Source organism: Hyla sarda, chromosome 4 (genome assembly GCF_029499605.1).
Source record: "Hyla sarda isolate aHylSar1 chromosome 4, aHylSar1.hap1, whole genome shotgun sequence".
In the NCBI taxonomy this organism is placed as follows: domain Eukaryota; kingdom Metazoa; phylum Chordata; class Amphibia; order Anura; family Hylidae; genus Hyla; species Hyla sarda.
The window spans coordinates 172175168-172200827 of NC_079192.1; the positions used below are offsets into that span (position 1 = coordinate 172175168).

At 43.7% G+C, this 25660-nt stretch overlaps 1 protein-coding gene across 1 annotated transcript in view; it reads left to right on the forward strand.

The window, feature by feature from the left end:
• CCDC33 (coiled-coil domain containing 33) overlaps window positions 1-25660 on the forward strand; it is a 106435-nt gene that overhangs the window by 41941 nt on the left and 38834 nt on the right. Inside the window, exons 9-12 of the mRNA XM_056572758.1 lie at window positions 712-841; window positions 6798-6931; window positions 7080-7151; window positions 8415-8531. Coding sequence (XP_056428733.1) covers window positions 712-841; window positions 6798-6931; window positions 7080-7151; window positions 8415-8531 — 453 coding nt within the window. The remainder of the gene's footprint in view (window positions 1-711; window positions 842-6797; window positions 6932-7079; window positions 7152-8414; window positions 8532-25660) is intronic.

The window sequence follows — 25660 nt, forward strand, 5'->3', positions numbered from 1 at the left end:
CAGCGCTGGATAAAGCCTCCATTACATCTGCCATCGAGCCTGCAATTATTCCGTGACCGGTGACCTTTTTGGCCTGTGGCATCCGGGCCCGTCACCGTAAGCGCACGCTAGCGCTGGACACAGTCCTCATATATTCATCTCTCGGACGTCCAGCCAAAACCACCCTGAGGAGTTGGTAATTATATCACTTTGTGAACTGTTCTAAATCACATGAGAACGGAGTATACCGCACAAAAGTATACTATGTCGGTTTACAATATATTGAGATAGCGGTAGAACGTAATTCACATGCTATAATTTTTACAAAAATTTTTTTAATATATGCTTTGTATTCAAATATCTCACCTCCCCACAAGGGCCCTGTGGTAGGAGGCATTTATGTATTAGATTTGTATTATTTATTTTATGTCCTATTTGTATTTTTTATATTAAATTTGTACATCATTTAAAGTGAAGCACAGTCCGATTTATTATTTATTATTATTTTTTCTGTAATTTCATCATCATGTACCATTTTATGGTATTAGTCTAGAGGCATTTGGTACCCCCCCTTTTTTCCTTATACATTCTGTATGCAGTCTGTTTTAAATATTAATAGATGTTCCCGAAAAAAAAAGACAATACTCTGGGCTTTCTGATCATAGATTTATTTTTTCAGTTTTACGTGCTCATACATTTTGCTTTTCTTTTTGTTTCTTCTTATTTCTACAGATCTCTTTTATTGGGCTCCCACCTTCACAGCCTATATGGAATTATTCCTATCTCTTCCAAGGAAGAGATGGGGTGACTCTATTCAGCGAAGGAGCAGCACTAGTCATAGAGTACCACCCCGTTACTGCAGGTAAATCTTTACTGGACAACAGACACAATACAATAGACAAGAAGAAACAGTCCAGCCTTGAAGTACAGTAAAACAGTTCTTTATTACAAATACATTGGAACTCTATGTACAGGAAGAATAAACAACTACTGCATTTAAGGCTTAATGATAACCCTTACTCATGGCAGAAAAAGGGTTAGCTGTTTTGTCCTTATTATACTAATACTAATGAAGGTCTATGTTTAACTGTTATCTCAGTGCTGGATCATTTCTTCTTGTCTCATGAAACTGGAATATACATAAAAAGAGGGCTAAAAATATAAAGAAAGCTGTGCACTTATGGCTTATAAGCAGGGCCAGACTGGGGATAAAAACCATCCCTGTAAATCAAATACCAAGCTTTTACTACACAGGTTCTAAGCACTGCAGCCTCCATTACATTATCAGTGGCGTTGCTAGGGTTGGTGTCACCCGGTGCGGTAGAAAATAGTGTCACCCAATAACCCCCCCCCCCCCGCCACACACACTCCACCAAAGTAATATTTTAGCCTGTCGTGAGAGACACCAATGTGCATTGCAGAAAAGCATTTCCAGTATTATAATCAAATATACCAATTTCCAAGTAAGGGGAACGCACTAAAGAAGCTTTTACAATGTAAACCTACAGCTCCCAGTATGATGTAACCAGTGATAAGGGGATTCTGGAAGTTGTTAACTGCAGAACTTACAAGTGGCTATAGCTCTGATGGGACATAGTCCGGTATAATGCACAATAAAATAAGTTACTACAGGTGACATCTATTCTATAGTCTTCCCTTATCTAATTCAGATGGTACATACCGCCGGGTCCAGCTAAATCTTCTCTCTGCAGAATGTGACGCCCAGATGGCTCCTCACTTTGTCAGCGCATTCTAATAATCTATTTGAAAACAATTATAATATAATGAGGCCAGACATTGTATCCTTTGAATATTATACTACCACAAACTGATCCCTCTGAATATAATACTTCCACACACTGCGCCCCAATATAGTTCTGCCACACACTGTACCCTCTAAATATAATATTGGCACACACTGCGCCCCCCCCCAAAAAAAAAAATTCTGCCACACACTGTACCCTCTAAATATAAGACTGTCACACACTGCACCCTCTGAATATAATACTACCACAAACTGAGCCCTCTGAATATAAGACTGCCAGACACTGTACCCTCTGAATATAATACTGCCACACACTGCACCCTCTGAACACTACCACACACTGCTCTTTCTGATGAGTGGGGGGGGGGGGGGGTTGGTGCTTTTGCTGCTGAAGTTGTTACTCTAACTCTGCAAGTGATTTACGGGGGGGGGGGGGGGTGCTGGCGGACATGGTGTCACCCTGGTCAAAATGCTACAGTGTGAGTCTCTCAGCAGGTCCGGAGCCATCCACGTGCCGCTGCACACATGAGTACGGAGGGGGGGGGGGTTGGGGGGCTTGCTGGTGAAGATGTCACTCACTGCTGTTGCTCACTCTCTGCAAATGATTTCCGGGGGGGGGGGGGGTTGCTGGCGGACGTGGTGTCACCACTCCAGGCTGGTGTCACCCCTGTGTGGCCCGCACCCCCCGCAACCCAGTCGCAACACCACTGATTACATCATGTTGCAGACTTGATGCTGTGCCTTGCCAGCCAGCCAGGCCAGCCCGCAATGAACAAAACTTGACTGGCTTACAGCCAGGGGTGTAACTAGTATCACATGGGCCACAGAGGAAATGTTTCTATCATTCACACCTCCTCTATACACCCCATCTCTAGTCCTCCAAATGGTTAAAAAAAAATACTCCTCCATGGTGCCCTGCACAGTAACAGTGGGGTAAGTAACTTCCTCATGATGTCTCCCACAGCAGTTATACAGTCCCCCCCAGATTACCCCTCTACCCAATAGCCAGATAATCACCTCAGATTAGACCCCTCCCCCCAAAAGCCAGGTAATCAGTAGTAACCTCAGATTAGCCCCACCCCACAGTAGGCAGTCCCCTCTGGTCATTATCTCCAAACTAAATGAAATATGTACACAGGTACACACTGCTAGTTTTGTGTGTCAACAGTAAAGAACAAATAATATTGCCAAACCATGACCACCACTACCATTACCACTGACTAATTCTGCTATATTGTTACTAAATAAAATAAACTATAAAAAGACCAATATTCCCACTTACCATATAAGTGATTATATACAGGACCATATAGAGGTATAAATCAGCTGTGCACAGGATCTGTATACCATATAAGTGATTATGTACAGGACCATATAAAGGTATATACCAGCTGTGCGCAGGATCTGTATACCATATAAGTGATTATGTACAAGACCATATAAAGGTATATACCAGCTGTGTGCAGGATCTGTATACCATATAAGTGATTATGTACAGAACCATATAAATGTAGATACCAGCTGTGTATAGGATCTGTGTACCATATAAGTGATTATGTACAGGACCATATAGAGGTATATAAGCAGCTGTGCACAGGATCTGTATATCATATAAGTGATTAAAGCTACATGCAAGGACTCACAGGTGACATCTTTTCTGATCAGCCTTGTCCTTTTATTTTCTTCTCCATTCAGCTCAGACCACCATGTTGACTTCTTCCAGCCAAAACTCATCTCTTCTGCATCTGCAGAACAAACATAGACTCTGCATTTTCTGTTGCCCTCCCCTCCTCTACACAATCTCGCTATGTATAGGCCAACACTGTAATATATCCCCCCTTGGTGTCCCACACAGCAAAATGGCAAGTAGGTAGGTAGCCAGCTAGGTAGGTAATTAACTAGGTAGTTAGATATCCTGGTATGTAGGTAGGTAGCCAAGTATGTAGGTAGATAGCCAGATATGTAGGTAGGTAGGTAGGTAGCCAGGTATGTAGGTTGGTAGCTAGGTATGTAGGTAGATAGCCAGGTATGCAGGTGGGTAGTTAGGAAGCTAGGTATGTAGGTAGCCAGGTATGTAGGTAGGTGGCCAGGTATGTAGGTAGGTGGCCAGGTAGGTAGGTAGCCACATATGCAGGTAGGTAGTCCCCTAAGATAAGCCCCCCTCCCCACAGTAGGCAGTTGGTCCTCCCAGATTAGTTCCCCCAAGTAGGCAGTTATCCCCCCCCCCCAGATTATCCCATCCCCAGTATTTAGTTAATCCCACCAGATTACCAGATTGGCCCCCTCCCAAGTAGGCAGTTAGTGCCCCCAGATCGTCCAGCCATCCCCCCCCCCCCCTCCAGATCATCTTCCCCCAGGCTATGCAGATAGTCCCCTCCACTTACCTGGCATGAGGAATCAGCTATAGCTGCAGGGCCTCCTCCAGATGATTCGGCTGCTTTACAGATATGGCGGCCTCTGCCCAGCTTGCTTCTCTGCAAGCGTAGGAAGCCAGAGATACCTTAGCTGCCGAGCAGAGGCCCCTTCCCCAGATGATGAGCCAGTACTTTCAAAAGAAAGCTGTTGTTGGGATCCTAAGAGTCCCTTTGCATGGTGCACAGCTGTTTTTTATGCTGTCCATTTGAGGGAACAGTACCAAAGCTGAGCTGCCTGCCAGCAGTACTCATGACTTTTTCTTACCTATTTGGCCAATCACAGAAGAGCACCCACTTGCAAGCACTCCTCCTTTATGCTATGCCATAATAGAGTTAGTGCTGGAGAAAGAACACTGGAATGAACAGGCTGCCACTGTGCAGAGGGTTTATTTATAGTATACTACTAAGTATATAGTACTAGTATACTACAACAAAGAAACAGCAAATAAGGGGTGACATCACAAAACTTTCTCTGGTCTAAGCAGCGATTTGTTTCTGCTGTTGTTGCATATAATGATGATGACAAGCTAGAAAGATGGAAAAGAGAGGATAACATTCAGGAGGCAGCACTGTGTATATTGTAAGAACACATGTATTTACACAAGGTGCATTGCCCAGAACTTCATGGTGGTTATAGATATGAGGGAAGCCTTGATTTACCTTTCAAACACAGCATAGATTCTTGGAGCATAGTATAGACACTTTCTGGGTAAAAAAACAAAAAAATGTTTTACAAATACCGCATATACTCGAGTATAAGCCATCCCGAATATAAGCCGAGGCCCCTAATTTCACCCCAAAAACCCAGGAAAAGTTATTGACTCGAGTATAAGCCTAGGGTGGGAAATACATCATCCTCCCTGTCATCATCCAGACCCCCATCATTAACACCCCGTCATCCTCACCCTCGTCATCACCCCCCCTTCATCATCACCCCCCCCCTTCATCATCACCGCCTGTCAATCCCTTCAATGGTCTTCAACCTGCGGACCTCCAGATGTTGCAAAACTACAACTCCCAGCATGCCTGGACAGCCGTCGGCTGTCTGGGCATGCTGGGAGTTGTAGTTTCAAAACATCTGGAGGTCCACAGGTTAAAGACCACTGCGGCCTTCGTCATCATCCAGACCCCCTTTAGTTTTCCACTCACCTCCCCTCAGTGGGAAGGAAGGGGGAGCTGGTTCAGTGGGGAGGGTTAGTCATTCCGGGCTGTCCATTTTATCCGGGCTTCTCCACTCCAGGCCCGGCCCCGGACTAGTGACGTTGCCTTGACGACGATGCACAGGGACGTCCCTACGTATGAACGTCCCTGTGCGTTGTTGTCAAGGCAACGTCACTAGTCCGGGGCCGAGCAGAGAAGAGGGCCTCCCGGTGAAAATGTACAGCCCAGAATGACTAACCCTCCCCAGCGGACGGTCCCTGCAGCATAGATGGCCTGTACCAGCTCACCCTTCCTTCCCACCGAGGGGAGGTGAGTAGAAAACTAAAGGGGGGTCTAGATGCTGACTAAGGCCGCAGTGGTCTTCAACCTGCAGACCTCCCAGATGTTTCAAAACTACAACTCTCAGCATGCCCGGAGAGCCTATGGCTGTCCGGGCATGCTGGGAGTTGTAGTTTTGCAATATCTGGAGGTCCACAGGTTGAAGACTACTGAAAGGGATTGACAGGTGGAGAGTTCACTCGAGTATAAGCCGAGGGGGGCGTTTTCAGCCAGAAAAATCGTGCTGAAAAACTCGGCTTATACTCAAGTATGTATGGTACATTACAAATCACATGGAGGAAAGTTTTCTTAAATGAAAGTGCTCTTTAAAATATTTGTCTACCTAAAAAACTGCACCAAAAAAACTGAGACCTAAAGGGTACCTAAAGTAAAACAAAAAAAAGGGGGGGGGTGATTTGGACTTTTATTAGGGAAAGGGTTAAATCACATTTATTAACTTTTTTTTTACACTTTATTTTTGCAGTGTTATAGCTCCCATAGGGGGCTATAAAACTGCACACACTGATCTTATACACTGATCACTGCAAAGCCATAGCTTTGCATTGATCAGTGCTATCGGCGGTCGATTGTTCAAGCCTGCATCTCAGGAAGGTAAGAGGACCTCCGCTCGCATCCTAGCTGATCGGGACACCGCATTTTCACTGCAGTGGTCCCGATCAGCCCCACTGAGCAGCCGGGAAGCTTCAACTTTTGTTTTAGATGCTGACGCACGCTATTAGCTCCGGGTCCCGGCTTCAGATACATGCTGGGACGGACCCGATTAGACACGGGATCACCGCGTAACCCCGCGTTATATTGAGGGAGCCGGCCAAGGAAGTAAATATACGTCCCTGGTCGTTAAGGGGTTAATTTGACATAATCTTAATGTTTCAGGAAAATTCCTTTTAAATTCTTCTACTTCTTCACGAAGCATCCTGCTCCTTTATCCTTGTTGCTAATGATAGATTATGGGGACACATATGCAAGAAATCTCACTAAGCTATTACTTTTATAGTTCTGCAACTGGGAATGAAGGGTAATTAAAGGTCAATTGTAAATAACCTTATGCAGCACAAAATCAATTGTTGGATGGATCTGATAGTGGTTAGAAGTTTAATGGTAGCAAAGGGTCTGAAAATGTGATCAATTTCTTCTTCTAGATTCATGGCGTGTCCCCTGGCACCTGTCAAACCATTGTGGGTTCTCAGTTGTCCCTTTGGATATGGATGTCTATCACCAGCTGATACAGAGTACTAGTAATAAGGCCCTCACCTTAACTCGTATTCCTATTCAGGTAAATGTAATAGTAGGGATGGATGGATTCAGTGTGATGATCAGATACATGGTGGAAATTAACTATTTCATGCATGATGGGAATTTGTGGCATTAATAGGGAAATAGAATCTTAACTTGGCAAAGTTGTAAACTGTTTTCTTCCTTAGGGTACAGAACTGAAGACTAGTTCTGGTGAGGCTCCAAGTGTATCACTGCAGCTGCTGCTATTGAAAACGGAGGTAAGAGGCGACATTGTCAGGTCTTCACTCTTTCCTTACATGTCATTTGTTTGCTTGCCCTGTGTTTTTCCTGCCGGTGCCTGTTTATTTACTTTGTTGCTCTTCAGATCTTTATATTTATTATTTCTGTATTGTTCTGACTTTGTTACCTTTCTAGAGTGCTTTGTGTTCATTTCACCACTTGCACAAGTCCTTTGTCCAATTTAATGCGGTGTTTGCTGGCTGCCAATAGGGTAACTTTTTTACATAGAAACACAAGAACATTTATCACAAGTGCCTCAAAGATTGAAAACAATATGAAAAGGCGCTGTCTGTCCATCACTACGTCTCCCCCCTATCACGCTTCTTTACTTTTTTCTCTTCTCTCATTTATAATCTGAACTAACAAGCTGTCGATATCTTTTCATATCACCCCTCAGGGCAGGTGGGAGGTGGACAAGGAGAAGCTTCTGCTTAATTTCCCCCATGGGACAGAACAGGGAAATGAGGCGGGGACCTCTTGAATAATTCAGGGGTTTTCTTACCCTTGAGCTGCAATAAATAACCACCCTCCTCTCATGGCAGGCACTGAATTAATTCCGAGACTCACACTTAAACCCCATGCCAGCCTAAGGGAAACGTAAAAAGAGAGCCTGTAAAGATATGTGCTTTAATGTGGGGTATTTAAACAAATGACAGGGCATGTAAGGAATGTTAGTTTGTTGGATGCTTATATCGTTTTATGCTGCTAATAGTAAGGGCAGGGTTTGGCTCTCACAAAAGAGACAGGTGACAGAAAAGAAGAACTGGCAACAGCGACAGATAAACATGCCAACGTCATATTATACGGTCTCTTAAAGTCTTTAATTAAAGAGCTGCAGAAGGGAAAAGAACTGAAGGGATAAAATGGAAATATATGTGCGTAAATGTTGGGTTTCCATGCTTTGGCCTGTGATTTGTATGGCTTCGGTGGGCTCCACTGTTAATCACAGCCTAATGAGTAAAGCTCATGCAGATACACTCCATATCCTGCACACAAATGCACCCCAGATGTCTATCATTAACATCTATTACAAGCTAATGCTTCCATTTTGAAGAGTAGCACGGAGTATTAAAGAGCTAAGACTGGTCATTTCACGCTGTTGTTTTCTGCTTATGAACCAGACACGCGCAGATGCTTATCACAATGTATATTCTATATAGTGCTCTGAAGGTTTCAGTCAATTTCAGCATGGCTGTGTCCTCCAAGACTATCCGTACATGAATATTTGTTTTCTTCTTCAGCGCCCAGATTGTGTTTTGAACCCGTCAGAGATACAAGCTTCCACTCATTGGCAGATACAAACAAATTGGGCTTCAAGCCTCAGTAGAAAGGAAGTGGGAACTCCCAAAAAAGATACGGTAAGTCACAAAAAATATATCACATAAATCTGTAAAATGTTACTAAGGTAAAAAAAAAAGGGGGGGGGGGGTTGTCTTGCTCCACAGTTTTTTTGTTTTTTTTTGGGGGGGAGGGGGCTTAAGGAATTACGATCATTTGATTAAACTTTTGTCATGTTGCATTAACACGTCAAAAGTTGAAAGTGGCCAAGATCTCAGTGATGGGACATCGGCCAATTGTTAGGTATAGTCAGGTATCATCCTCAGGGAGGGGGTCAGTAAACAAAACAAAAACTTATTTTACCTTTCTCGCTCCCGCATCCCCAATGAAATCACAGAACTCGTATTCCCGCTGTCCAATGCGTCCAGATGTGGAGACATTACAGTCACTTACCCAATCAGTAGCTGAGGCCACTGATTGGACATCACATTACTAAACCCAAAAGCACTAGACAGTGGCAGCCTGAGTTCCATGATTTACCCCTCCCAAAGCAGATTGTAAATAGAAAGAATCATGACACTATATTGTTATTATTATTTTATTATTTTTTGCTGCATTTTTTTGAAGACAGAATTTTCTTTACCAACAATTGCTGTCTATTAGGTTTAAGATGCATTTCCTAGAGCTAAAGATCAAGATAGTGATGTTCATGAAAAAATAGATGCTGATATATAGTTTTGTGTGCTTAACAGATTTTCACTGACAGAGACAAAGTGCACAGGAAATTATCACTGTGGTTTGAATAGTAGGGTGTGAGAAAAGGCATGATAGAGGGATGAAGTGGAAAAGATGGAGACTAATTGGGGTGTCCGCAGTTTTGCTCTCTTCCTCGGCATGTCTCCACAGATGGATTATTCCACAAAAGAAAGGATGAAAGAGAGAGCGATGAAAGGCAAACAGCGGCTTTTCCGCTTATCTCTGGCGTCCAGAGTGTAAACTGTATGTGTGCTGAGGCTTCTCATCTTGTCCTGTGTGTTGGAAGAAACTGCAGAACCTTCTCTTCTGGGGCCGTTTAACTTTGTTGTGTAATCCAGCATCTGTGTACTATCACTCCCTACAGATCCAGCGCTTTGCTGAATTATGGACTGTAACAGATATGGCTGCTCGTGTTGGAATGTATATTGGTTAGGAAAGTTATTTGGGAATACTGACAGCAACAGATTAACTTCATCCCAGTCCTTAGCAATGTCCTTCTTGGATAAAATCCACATGATAAAGATGGCCATGTCCTGGGTGCTCCTACACATTAGACCAAAGTTGATGTAAATGGCCGACTTCATCTATAGCAAAAGTTCATCAGGTGAAATATAACAAAGAACAATTGTTTTAGCAGATCAATGACAATACTTGATAGATTTATCAAAACCTGTGCAGAGGAAAACTGGTGTAGTTGCCCATAGCAACCAATCAGATTGTGTCTTTTCTTTTTCAGAGGCCTATTTCCACCACTATTGCCCTGCATAAGTTTTAATAAACCTCTCCCTATGCCTTTTGTTCAGGAACATTTCCTTAAAAGAACATTCCCTGAATTTTCCCAGAAGGAAATTTCCCCTTCAATTGTGTTGTTGATAACATATATCACTGTTATAGCTAATAAAGACTAAAATATATACAGATATGGACAGATTGGAGTAAGGAATATATTGTTTTACTCGGGATCACCAGCATCAACCACCTGTATATTCAGGTTAGGGCTGGTTCACATCACGTTTTCCGCAATACGGGACCGCATACGGCAGGGGAGAGCTAAAAACTAGCGCTCTCGTATTGAGCTGTATGCGGTCCCGTATGTAATTCATTTCAATGAGCCGGCCGGAGTGAAACGTTCGGTCCAGTCGGCTCATTTTTCCACCGTATGTGCTTTTACAACCGGACCTAAAAATGTGGTCAACCATGGTTTTAGGTACAGGTGTAAAAGCGCATAAGGGGGGAAAATGAGCCGACCGGACCGAACGTTTCACTCCGGCCGGCTCATTAAAAAAAATTACATACAGGACCGCGTACAGCTCAATAGGAGAGCGCAAGTTTTTAGCTCTCCCCTGCCGTATGCGGTCCCATATTGCGGAAAGCGTGATGTGAACCAGCCCTTAGTTGGGTTGATCCATCTGTCAGTTTTCCTGTAAGATGTGAAAGCATGTGCCAAAAATTCTGGTGGAAAATACTGGTGCAGTTTTGGCCAATTAATAGTTGGTCTAAACTGATATTAGACAGTCAAAGTATGCAACAGATTTATCAAAATTTCACCTTTTCCATTAGTCTTGAAGCAGCACAACACCTGAGTTATGTCCTCTCCTTTTCTACTAGGCTATAGCAATAAAGTGTCGACATAATAGATCAGTATAATATTATAGTAGGACAATGGTTTGTATGACTAATTGTCTGTTCATTCAAGTTCCCTAGAGGGAATAAAAAAGTCTGTTAAAAACACAAAAAAAAGTTTAAAAAAAAGATCAACCTCTTTGTTACCTTTTTCCCATTTTTCAGATAAAAAAATGGAAACAGCAAAAATAAATAAGCATATTTGATATTGCTGCAGGTGGAATTGTTTGAGCAAATAAAGTATTATGGTCAATGGTGTGAAAGCAAGAAAAATTACTAGTAAATTTTCTACATATTTATTATTTTTTTTAGTAGTAAACTCCAATTTTTTTAAATTGCGGTTGTCTTTTCCACTTCACATCACAAATAATTGTATTTACAGTTTTGCCATACATTTTATGGTAAAATGAAAGGTGTTATTACAAAGTACAATTACTCCTGCTAAAAACAAGCCTCATATGGTCCTGTACTTTAACCTGTTGGGGACGAAGGGCATATGCATACGCCCTTGCGTCCTGGTACTTAAGGACGAAGGGCGTATCCATACGCCAGTGGGAATTTCGATCCCCACCGCGCGCCTGGCGGGGACCGGGCCGGGGTGACTGCTGATATCTATCAGCAGGCACCCCGTGCAAATGCCCAGGGGGTCATTAGACCCCCCCATGTCGGCGATCGGCGCAAATAGCAAGTGAATTCACACTTGCGATTTGCGCCGATTCCGGGTCATTACGGGTCTATGGTGACCCAGTGACCCGGAATAGAAGGTGGATCGCGGGTGTCTAAGATACCCACGATCCCCCTTAAAGCGATAGGAGTGAGGTGGCACGGGTGCCACCCCTCCTATCCCTGCTATTGGTGGTCTAGACGCGACCACCAATAGCAGATCTGGGGCGAGGGGGTTTACTTTCGTTTTCCCCGATCTGCTCACCCAAAATAGGCGGGGCAGAACGGGGAAAACAAAGAGGAGCGGCGCCGGAGTCCACTTACCCCTCCAGAGGCAGCGGAGCGACGGGGATCGGCGGGCGGCGACGGAGATCTGTGGCGAAACTACAAATTCCAGCATGCCCACACAGAAAACAGCTGTCTCGGCATGCTGGGAGTTGTAGTTGCGTACCTCCAGCTGTTGCATAACTACATCTCCCAGCATGCCCTTCTGTGATCAGTACATGCTGGGAATTGTAGTTTTGCAACAGCTGGAGGCACACTGGTTGGAAAATACTGAGTTAGGTAACAGAACCTAACTGAAGGTTTTCCAACCAGTGTGCCTCCAGCTGTTGCAAAACTACAACTCCCAGCATGTACTGACCGACCGTGCATGCTGGGAGTTGTAGTTTTGCAACAGCTGGAGGCTCACTGGTTGGAAAATACTGAGTTAGGTACCAGAACCCAACTGAAACTCCCAGCATGCACGGTCTGTCAGTACATGCTGGGAGTTGTAGTTTTGAAACAGCTGGAGGTTTGCCCCCCCCCCCCCCCCCCCCATGTGAACGTACAGGGTACATTCACACGGGCGGGGTTACAGCAAGTTTCCTGCTTCAAGTATGAGCTGCGGCTGATTTTACAGCGGTTCTGACATAAACCCAAAAAAATAAATACCCACATGTGATCCCACTTTGGAAACTACACCCCTCACGGAATGTAATAAGGGGTACTGTGAGCATTTACGCCCCAAAAGTGTCTGACAGATTTTTGTAACAGTTGTCCGTGAAAATTAAAAATTTTATTTTTTTGTTTGCACAGCCCACAAAATGGGGTCACATGTGAGGGGGTCCACTGTTCTGGCACCATGGGGGGCTTTGTAAATGCACATGGCCCCCGACTTCCATTCCAAACAAATTATCTCTCTAAAAGCTCAATGGTGCTCCTTCTCGAGCATTGTAGTTCGCTCGCAGTGCACTTGACATCCAAACATGGGGTATTTCCATACTCAGAAGAAATGGGGTTACAAATTTTGGGGGGCATTTTCTCCTATTACCCTTTGTAAAAAAGTAAAATTTGGGGAAAAACCAGCATTTTAGTGGAAACATTTTTTTTTCATTTACACATCCGACTTTAACAAAAAGTTGTCAAACACCTGTGGGGTGTTAAGGCTCACCGTACCCCTTGTTATGTTCCTTGAGGGGTGTCGTTTCCATAATAGTGTGCGATGTGGGGGGTTTTGCTGTCCTGGCACCATAGGGCTTCCTAAATGGGACATGCCCCCCAAAAACCATTTCAGTAAAACTCACTCTCCTAAATCCCATTGTTGCTCCTTCCCTTCGGAGCCCTCTACTGCGCCCGCCGAATACTTTACATAGACATATGAGGTATGTGGTTACTCGAGAGAAATTGGGTTACAAATTTTGAGAGGATTTTTTTCCTTTTACCCCTTGTAAAAATTCAAAAACTGGGTCTACAAGAACATGCCAGTGTAAAAAATGAAGATTTTGAATTTTCTCCTTCACTTTGCTGCTATTCCTGTGAAACACCTAAAGGATTAACACACATACTGAATGTCATTTTGAATACCTTGAGGGGTGCAGTTTTTATAATGGGGTAATTTATGGGGTATTTCTAACCAGAAGACCCTTCAAATCCACTTCAAACCTGAACTGGTCCCTGAAAAATTCCGATTTTGAAAATTTTGCGAAAAATTGGAAAATTTCTGCTGAACTTTGAAGCCCTCTGATGTTTTCCAAAAGTAAAAACTCATCAATTTTATGATGCAAACATATAGTAGACATATTGTATATGTGAATCAATATATAATTTATTTGAAATATCCATATTCCTTATAAGCAGAGAGCTTCAAAGTTCGAAAAATGCTAAATTTTCAAATTTTTCATGAAATTTTTTGCATTTTTCACCAAGAAAGGATGCAAATATCGACGAAAATTTACCAATAACATAAAGTAGAATATGTCACAAAAAACAATCTCGGAATCAAATTTATAAGTAAAAGCATCCCAGAGTTATTAATGCTTAAAGTGACAGTGGTCAGATTTGCAAAAAATGCTCCCGTCCCTAGGGTCATAATGGGCTCCATCCCCAAGGGGTTAAAGGAAAACTGTCAGCCTGTTCACCCACACTAAACCCAATACACTGGGTTATAGTGTGGATGAACAATAGACCGATGCAGGGTCAGTGAGTTAAATACGTACCTGTAGTCCGGAGCGGTGTCCCTCTGAAGGTCCGCTTCTATCTTCTCTGAAATGCGCACTGGAGGCAGGCCCGCTGGGTGAATTTGAATATTCATGGTCGCTGGTCACGTGAGCGCTTGTGCCTACTGAGTGCTCACGTGACAGCGATCATGAATATTTAAAGGGGTACTCCGGTGGTCAACGTTTTTTCCGTTTGAGACTTACCCTATTTGTTTTGTTTTATTTCTATTCTTGTTGTTTAGCCTATTCTATTTCCGTACTTTGTTGTCTTTTTATCCCCCACTTTGTTTTCCTATCTTTACTTCTATTTCCTGTTTCTTGCTGTGCTGAAAACTACAAATCCCAGCATGCCACATGCCTTGCTGATTTGGGGCGGCTCCTTTTTTTGTTTGTTTGTTTGTTCCGCCCTTTACCCATCCTACAATTTTCCCGGGTCAGCCCCCTTATACACAGCACACTAATAAAATCAGCCTTGGTTGGGATACACACACAAAAGGGACTACAACTCCCAGCATGTGTCATTCAGGAGTCTTCAGTCTGTGGTATAACACCAGAATGCTGCCTTTGTAGTCTCCTGGGGGTTGTAGTTCACCACACCTCTGTAGGGCATACACCAGTGTTTCCCAACCAGGGTGCCTCCAGGTGTTGCAAAACTACAACTCCCAGCATGCTCTGAGAGCCTTTGGGCATGCTAGGAGTTGTAGTTTTGCAACAGCTGGAGGCACACTGGTTGGGAAACACTGGGGTAACATGATGTGTATGCTGAATAGGTTAGAACAGTGTTTACCAACCAAAGTCTGTCAGGGCATGGTGGGAGTTGTAGTTTTGCAACAGCTGGAGGCACACTGGTTTGTAAACACTAGCATACACACACACACACACATAACAGGGACTACAACTCCCAGCATGTGTCATTCAGGAGTCCCCCCTCCCCCTTCATATATAGAGATCATTCCCAGTATGAGATTTAATCCCCTGCAGTCCATACATCCCCAGCCCGTGCACCTGCTCATCCTCCCCTTCAGATAACACTTATCTTCTCTGTGAGGTCCTTCTCCTGTGCAGACCTGCGTCCTTAGAATACAGAGCAGGGGGGAGGGGAGGTGAGGAGCTGTGTACTCAGCTGGATGAGATGAGGGGGCGTGGCTTATTCCTCTCATGCAGACAGAGAAAAAAAAAAGCTGTGACATCTTGTCCACAACTGACTCAGAACTGTGGACAACAGTAAAAGAAAACCTTCTGAACTACAGAACTTCCTGCCCAACAAACAGGTAAGAAAAACACACACATGCTGCCAAAACATATAACACATGTATATTGCAAAAAAAACTAAACTTACAAAGAAGATGCAGTATAGTAAAAAAAAAATTATCACTGAGTACCCCTTTAAATTCACCCAGCAGGCCTGCCTCCAGCGACTACAGCACTGATGGGACACAGTCAAGAGAATACACAACGATAAAAGTGACTAACAGGCAGGGCTGGACTGGTATAAAAAATAGGCCTTTGCATTTTAAAATAAGCAGCCCATTTTTTGGGTGGAGGTCCGAATGCTGGGACCCCCACCAATCACCTTGGTTCAAGTGGCTCTCCAGCTGTTGTAAAGCTATAACTCCCATCATGTCTGTAGAGTTTCAGGCATTATGGGAGTTGTACTTTTACAACAGCTGGAGAGCCAAGCACGGGTACAGCCATCATCACTGCAGACCTTACAAGTGACTCCAGCTGATGGGACAGTCAGAAGAATACGCAGTGACCTGAGTGACGTCTTCTCTGTTGTCTTTCCTTTTCTACTTCAATTGGTTCAGATGTCAGGACATCTTCCAGCTACATCTTCTCAGCAGAGTCTGATGCCTGGACATCATTGGTTCCTCACTTTGTCAGTAGATCCTCATCCTCTGTATAAAGACAAACTTATTATAATCCTGCCAAATACTTTACCCCCTGAATATAATACTGCCAAACACTGTATCCCCTGAATATAAAAATGCCACACACTATACCCCCTGAATATAATACTGCCACACACTGTATCCCTGAATATATTACTGCCACACACTATACCCCCTGAATATAATACTGCCGCACACTATACCCCTGAATATAATACTGCCACACACTATACCCCCGAAATATAACCCTGCCACACACTGTATCCCTGAATATATTACTGCCACACACTATACCCCCTGAATATAATACTGCCACACACTGTATCCCCTGAATATAATACTGCCGCACACTGTATCCCCTGAATATAATACTGCCACACACTATACCCCCTGAATATAATACTACCACACAATATTCCCCTGAAATATAACCCAGCCACACACTATATCCCTGAATATAACACTACCACATACTGTACTCTCTGAATATAATACTGCCCCACACGGTATACTCTGAATACAATACTACCACATACTTTACCCTCTGATTATAATCCTGCCACACACTGTACTCTCTGAATATAATACTGCCACACACTGCACCCTCTGAATATAATACTACCATATACTGTACCCTCTGAATATAATACTGCCACACACTGTACTCTATGAATATAATACTGCCCCATACTGCACCCTCTGAATATAATCCTGCCACACACTGTACTCTCTGAATATATTCCTGCCACACACTGCACTCTATGAATATAATACTGCCCCACACTGTACCCTCTGATTATAATACTGCCAAACTGTACCCATGAATATAATACTACCACCCACTGTAGCCCCTGAATATAATAATACCACACACTGTGCCCCTCAATAAAAACCCACAAAATATAACCCTGCTATACACTGTACCCTCTGAATTAAAACTTGCCACACACTGTACCCGCCGAATATAAACCTGCCACACACTGTGCCCATAATAATAATAATAATCATAATACTGTCACACAGTTTCTTCTCAGTTTAGCTGAATCTTACCTGTCCTCCTCCAGACCTCTCTGTCCTCTCCAGGTTCCTCTGAACCCCCCCCCCCCCCCACCCCAGACCCCTAAGTCCTCCTACATGATCCTCTTCCCATCTCCCTAGACCCTCAGATTCCGCTCCAGGCTCCTCTGCCCCACTCCCCAGAGCCCAAAGTCCGACCAGTACCCAATCACCCCCTGGCCCCTCACCCCTCCGCATTGATGTACAGTATGTATTTATGTATGATAGATGTGTATGTGACTGGTGTATAGTAGATGTGCATATGTATATGTATGATACATCTACACATCATACACCCATCTATCATACACATACAAATACAAATCACATACAAAATATATCAAATACACATACAAATCTATCATACATACACACATTTATCATTCATACATACATCTATCATACAAACATCAATCATACATACACACATCCGTCATAGATACATACATCATACATACACACATCCATCATGCATACATCTATCGTACATACACACATCCGTCATACATAGATACATCATAAATGCACACATTCTATCATACATACACACACATATATCATACATACACACATCCCCAACCTCTCACTCTCCTGGAGATCAGTGCCGCGACCTGCCACTCACCAGGTGCCGGGGATGCAGTAAGGCAGAGGAGATTATACAGCTGGTAACTGTAGGGGATGGAGTGGAGCAGAGGCTGCTGCTTTTTCTGGATGTAGCAGCAGTCGCAGGCAGGGACTTGTCAGGGGCTTGGAGCAGATGTGCTTACCTGCGTGGGGCACGTCTGCTCCCAGCAGCCCTCTACTCTTAAGGGGGCAGTGTCACCGCCCAATCTAACTGTGCTAACGGCCGGCCCAGAGTGAGGCTCCTGCAGGGAGAAAAGTGTTATTATTATTATTTTTTTTTTTATAAATAAAAGTGTGCTGACAGCGGCAGGACTCCCCTTCAGACCTGCAGCTGTAGTATTACACAAATCTATCAAGCATACAGACACATCTATCATACATCATGCATGCATGCAGACACATCTATCACACATGCATACATACAGACACATCTATTATTCACGCATACATAAAGACACATGTATCATACTTGCATACATAGAGACACATCTATCATACATCATGCATACATGCAGACACATCTATCATACATCATGCATACATGCAGACACATCTATCACACATGCATACATACAGACACATCTATCATACATCATGCATACATACAGACACATCTATCATACACGCATACATACAGACACATCTATCATACATCATGCATACATGCAGACATATCTATCATACATCATGCATACATGCAGACACATCTATTATACATCATGCATACATGCAGACACATCTATCATACGTCATGCATACATGCAGACACATCTATCATATACACATACATGCAGATACATCTATCGCACATGCACACATACAGACACATCTATCATATACACATACATGCAGACACATCTATCGCACATGCATACATACAGACACATCTATCATACATCATGCATACATACAGACGCATCTATCATACACGCAGACATACAGACACATCTATCATTCATTCATACAGACAGACACATCTATCATATACACATACATGCAGACACATCTTTCGCACATGCATACATACAGACACATCTATGATAGACACATACATGCAGACACATCTATCGCACATGCATACATACAGACACATCTATCATACATCATGCATACATACAGACACATCTATCATACACGCAGACATACAGACACATCTATCATACATGCATACAAGCAGACACATCCATCATACATGCATACATACAGACACATCTATTATACATGCATACATACAGACACATCTATCATACATGCATACATACAGATACATCCATCATACATGCATGCATACATACACATCTATCATACATGCATACAGACAGACACATCCATCATATGTGCATACATACAGACACATCTATCATGCGTACATACATACAGACACATTTATCATACATGCATACATACAGACATCCATCATACATGCATACATACAGACACATCTATCATACATGCATACATACAGACACATGTATCATACACACATTCATACAGACACATCTATCATACATGCATACATACAGACACATCTATCATACATGCATACATACAGACACATCTATCATACATGCATAAATACAGACACATCTATCATACATGCATACATACAGACACATCTATCATACATGCATACATACAGACACATCTATCATATACACATACCACCCATCCTCCGTATCTTCACCCCTCAGTTCACTCACCCGGCTCCTGGGGATCACTGTCGTGGCTTGCTGCTTACCGGGTGCCAGGGAAGTAGCGGGGTCAGTGCCAGAGGAGATCACGGTGCAGGTAACCGCAGAGGATGTGTGAGGCGCCGGGATGCTGCTTCCATTTACTGTGTAATGTGGCAGGGTTGAGCACAGGTACATGCTTGGAGGAGGTCCTGCAACTATCAATGGGGCATCATAGAGGCATGGCGGCCGCAGCCACACACTTTAAAAATAAATGCTTTAAAGCAGGCAGATGACCCGATGGTCAGTCCAGCCTCACGATCCGGCATGAAGGAACTTCTTGGCGCCACCCCTTCTTCCACCCCAGGCCCTCGCAGTGCTGACCTGTCAGAATTTAGTGTAGTGGCAGGGCTGTGGGGCCCGGTCGCCATGGCGACCTTTGCGACCTCTATAGCTACGCCACTGTCACCCACACTATAACCCAGTGTATTGGTTTTGGTGTGGGTGAACAGGATGACAGTTTTCCTTTAAAAGTTTAGTTATGGCTCATATAACATGAAGAGAAAATAGCAAAAACAAAAAAAATGGCTGTATATAAATTTAAAAAATTTGGTATTGTAATTATACTCACACATAGAATAAGTATAACATGTTATTTTTACCATTTGGCACAAAAAATATTGTCCCACAAAGACCAGTATTATCAACATCCAGTGACTACATAGTGGCAGATACCACAGTTTCAAGTGCTCTGTAGACTACATAAGTTATTTCAGTATAGCTACATCCAAGTGCCCCAACAATCCCCCACCAACACCCAAAAATATTGAATAAAATCCTACAATCCTCTTCTAATCTGTGGTCTACAATGTTAGGCTACTTTCACACTGCCATTGTGACCCACCCATAACAGGTCCATTAGGCTCTTTATTTTTGGCCTTTAACGGCCATTATCGGGATGGGTTACAACGGACATGGCAGGATCCCATTGATTATAATGGAGTCTGTTGTTTTACAGGAGTATAGCGGGAGAATTTTCTCTCATTATAACTACAAAATATTGGCTTGTGTAGAGTCTTGTAGGCAACAAGTCTGAAGTGTCAGTGGCCTTTGAGAATGTTTGTCAGGGCAGTAAACTGCTGGCTCCACCAGAACATTCAACTATATTGAAGTCCTGGGGTTGTGGATAAAGGTGAAAGGGTCATAAAGGGAAGCTTTTTTACTTACTGTTTCTTCAAGATCAGTTTCACTTTATGTAGGAGAACTCAATTAATTCACTCATAGGATAATACATTCAAACAATGGAAATATTTTAAGGGACATATTATTGTACTGATTTCTGAATAATTGCCCACAAAATTCTTTATAGACAAATATTTAATCTTATATCATATAGAGAAGTTTATATGTGTAAAATATGAGCGTAGAATAGAGCGTACTACATGTAGTATACAGACTAGAGGGCAAAGGGGTCTTCCATGAATGGGATACTATTCTCGCATGAGGATGAAGAGTGTAGTAAGCATGTCTCCAGAACAGATTTATGGCTCCTTGGGGGGAATCTGATTAAAAGCTGATTCCTATTTGTAAACACACAGAAGAATAATGAAAGGGAAAGATTTATAGGATTTCTGGGAAGGGGGAAGCTACTGGGAAAGGGAAGAATGCTGGTTTAAAGAATAAAGACTAAACAAGAGTAAAAAGAGAATAGGATTTGCATATGTAGTGAAGCTTTAGGCCAGGCTTACAAATGGTGTGGAAGGGGCAATTTTCATATATCTTTCTTGGAGTTTTTTCTTTCATACAATACAGTATCTGATATACTGTAGAATACTGTACCTGGGATCCTACATTTGAAATATGCATTTTCTTTTCTTGGAAAAATGCTAAGGCCAGATGGGATCTCAAAATTGATAGTAAAAAATTAAATACACCACAAGTGTTTTGTGTTTGTGGCGTTTTTCTACAGGTTTGCTGTTTTGTTTGGTCCATTGTGTTTTTGTTTTTTAAACTTGGCATGCTTCTGGTGTTTTTTCAGCCATTTTTCTCATAGGATTCTCTGTAGGTCTTCAAAAAGGTGAATGTTAAAAATTGCTGGTAAAAAAAAACACAAAATAATTTACAAGACAAAAAAACACAAAAATCTATGAGTAGAAAAAACCTAATTGTACTTTTCCTCTGTTAAAGTCAATTTAACTGTGTTATACAGTTACACTGTAAAACACATTCTTTATGCTTTTTTCATAGCTTTGATTCCATTCTCACATTTTACAGCTTTTTATTATATAAACTCTAATCTATGGGTAATTGGGATTTATTTCTTTTCCGTATATCTTATTACTGAAATGGGAGCATTTTATGAAGTTGATAAGCCCTAGGCAAAGTTTAAATTACTCTGCCTTGTTAAATAATATATTCATACATTTTTCCATCCTGCTGCTCCCTCTCAGCAAACATTAGACTTGCACATAAGGACCCATCGTACAACGTGATGTTCACAATGTGCTCCTAGGTCACCAGAGAAAAAGCTAAAACCACATCAATTCTAAGCTGACTGCTTTGTCTGTGGTATAAAGTCCATGCTGGGGTTTTTACACCATAACCATTTTTAAAGACATCTATACAAAGTCCAAGCAATTCATCTGTCCCAATCTATTTACATAGACTACTGCATTCAAGCAGGCACCCTTAAAACATATAAAACTGTCTTTACAGAGATTCTACATGTAGTGTAACTAAAATGCATCCATCTTATCTCTTTCACTCAGATATATATATATATATATATATATATATATATATATATATATATATAACAGATCTGTGTAGTACTGTTAAGTAATATAGTCTCCTTAGAATTATTTGAGCTTACACAGTGGTCATTCAAGTTACAATTGTCACGATGCCGGCTGGCGGGTAGTGGATCCTCTGTGCCAGAGAGGGATTGGCGTGGACCGTGCTAGTGGACCGGTTCTAAGTCACTACTGGTTTTCACCAGAGCCCGCCGCAAAGCGGGATGGTCTTGCTGCGGCGGTAGTGACCAGGTCGTATCCACTAGCAACGGCTCACCTCTCAGGCTGCTGAAGATAGGCGCGGTACAAGGGAGTAGACAGAAGCAAGGTCGGACGTAGCAGAAGGTCGGGGCAGGCAGCAAGGATCGTAGTCAGGGGCAACGGCAGGAGGTCTGGAACACAGGCTAGGAACACACAGGAAACGCTTTCACTGGCACAATGGCAACAAGATCCGGCAAGGAAGTGCAGGGGAAGTGAGGTGATATAGGGAAGTGCACAGGGAAGACACTAATTGGAATCACTGCGCCAATCAGCGGCGCAGTGGCCCTTTAAATCGCAAAGACCCGGCGCGCGCGCGCCCTAGGGAGCGGGGCCGCGCGCGCCGGGACAGGACCGAGGGAGAGCGAGTCAGGTACGGGAGCCGGGGTGCGCATCGCGAGCGGGCGCTACCCGCATCGCGAATCGCATCCCGGCTGGAAGCGGAATCGCAGCGCCCCGGGTCAGTGGATCTGACCGGAGCGCTGCAGCGGGGAGAGTGTAGCGAGCGCTCCGGGGAGGAGCGGGGACCCGGAGCGCTCGGCGTAACAGTACCCCCCCCCTTGGGTCTCCCCCTCTTCTTAGAGCCTGAGAACCTGAGGAGCAGACTTTTGTCTAGGATGTTGTCCTCAGGTTCCCAGGATCTCTCTTCAGGACCACAACCCTCCCAGTCCACTAAAAAAAAAGTTTTCCCTCTGACCTTTTTAGAGGCTAAGATCTCTTTGACAGAGAAGATGTCCGAGGAGCCGGAAACAGGAGTGGGAGGAACAGATTTGGGAGAAAAACGGTTGAGGATGAGTGGTTTAAGAAGAGAGACGTGAAAGGCATTAGGGATACGAAGAGAAGGAGGAAGAAGAAGTTTGTAAGAGACAGGATTAATTTGACACAAAACTTTGAAAGGACCAAGATAGCGTGGTCCCAACTTGTAGCTAGGGACACGGAAGCGGACATATTTAGCGGAGAGCCATACCTTGTCTCCAGGGGAAAAAACGGGAGGAGCTCTTCTTTTCTTATCTGCGAACTTCTTCATGCGTGATGAAGCCTGTAAGAGAGAATTTTGGGTCTCTCTCCATATGATGGAAAGGTCACGAGAAATTTCATCCACAGCGGGTAGACCAGAGGGCAAGGGGGTAGGGAGGGGGGGAAGAGGGTGACGGCCGTACACCACGAAAAATGGGGATTTGGAGGAAGATTCAGAGACTCTGAAGTTATACGAGAATTCGGCCCATGGAAGGAGATCTGCCCAGTCATCCTGGCGGGAGGAAACAAAATGTCGCAAATAATCACCCAAGACCTGGTTAATTCTTTCTACTTGTCCATTGGACTGGGGATGATATGCAGAAGAAAAATTTAATTTAATCTTGAGTTGTTTACAGAGAGCCCTCCAGAATTTAGACACGAATTGGACACCTCTATCCGAGACGATCTGCGTAGGCAACCCGTGAAGACGAAAAATGTGTACAAAAAATTGTTTAGCCAACTGAGGCGCTGAAGGAAGACCAGGAAGAGGGATGAAATGTGCCATTTTGGAGAATCGATCAACGACCACCCAAATAACAGTGTTGCCACGGGAAGGGGGTAAATCAGTAATAAAATCCATACCAATCAGAGACCAAGGCTGTTCGGGGACAGGCAGGGGATGAAGAAAACCAGCGGGCTTCTGGCGAGGAGTCTTATCCCGGGCACAGATAGTGCAGGCTCGCACAAAGTCCACAACATCCGTCTCCAGAGTCGGCCACCAATAGAAGCGGGAGATGAGTTGCAGAGATTTCTTGATGCCCACATGACCTGCGAGATGGGAGGAGTGACCCCATTTGAGGATTCCGAGGCGTTGGCGTGGAGAAACAAAGGTCTTTCCTGGAGGAGTTTGCCTGATGAAGGCAGGAGAAGTGGAGATCAGGCAGTCAGGTGGAATGATGTGTTGCGGAGAGAGTTCAACTTCTGAGGCATCCGAGGAACGAGAGAGAGCATCGGCCCTAATGTTCTTATCGGCAGGACGAAAGTGAATCTCAAAATTAAACCGGGCAAAGAACAGAGACCACCGGGCCTGGCGAGGATTCAGCCGTTGGGCAGACTGGAGGTAGGAGAGGTTCTTGTGGTCGGTGTAAATAATAACTGGAAATCTTGATCCCTCCAGCAGATGCCTCCATTCCTCAAGTGCTAATTTAATGGCTAGAAGCTCTCGATCCCCGATGGAGTAGTTCCTCTCCGCCGGAGAGAAGGTCCTAGAAAAAAAACCACAAGTGACGGCATGCCCGGAAGAATTTTTCTGTAGAAGAACAGCTCCAGCTCCCACTGAGGAGGCATCAACCTCCAGTAGGAAGGGTTTGGAAGGGTCAGGTCTGGAGAGCACGGGAGCCGAAGAAAAGGCAGACTTGAGTCGTTTAAAGGCGTCTTCCGCTTGAGGAGGCCAGGACTTGGGATCGGCATTTTTTTTGGTTAAAGCCACGATAGGAGCCACAAGGGTAGAAAAATGTGGAATAAATTGCCTGTAATAATTGGCGAACCCCAAAAAGCGTTGGATAGCACGGAGTCCGGAGGGGCGTGGCCAATCTAAGACGGCAGAGAGTTTGTCTGGATCCATTTGTAGTCCCTGGCCAGAGACCAAATATCCTAGAAAAGGAAGAGATTGGCATTCAAACAGACATTTCTCAATTTTAGCATAGAGTTGATTGTCACGAAGTCTCTGAAGAACCATACGGACATGCTGGCGGTGTTCTTCTAGATTGGCCGAAAAAATTAGGATATCATCCAGATATACAACAACACAGGAGTATAACAGATCACGAAAAATTTCATTAACAAAGTCTTGGAAGACAGCAGGGGCGTTGCACAGGCCAAAGGGCATGACCAGATACTCAAAGTGTCCATCTCTGGTGTTAAATGCTGTTTTCCACTCATCCCCCTCTCTGATGCGGATGAGGTTATAGGCGCCTCTTAAGTCCAATTTAGTAAATATGTGGGCACCTTGGAGGCGATCAAAGAGTTCAGAGATGAGGGGTAGGGGGGTAGCGGTTCTTAACCGTGATTTTATTAAGACCGCGGTAGTCAATGCAAGGACGTAGGGAGCCATCTTTTTTGGACACAAAGAAAAATCCGGCTCCGGCAGGAGAGGAGGATTTACGGATAAAGCCCTTTTTTAAATTTTCCTGGACGTATTCAGACATGGCAAGAGTCTCTGGGGCAGAGAGAGGATAAATTCTGCCCCGGGGTGGAGTAGTGCCCGGGAGGAGGTCGATAGGACAATCATAAGGCCTGTGAGGAGGTAGAGTCTCCGCTTGTTTTTTGCAGAAAACATCCGCGAAGTCCATATAGGCCTTAGGGAGACCGGTTACTGGAGGAACCACAGAGTCACGGCAAGGGTTACTGGGAACCGGTTTTAGACAGTCCTTGGAACAAGA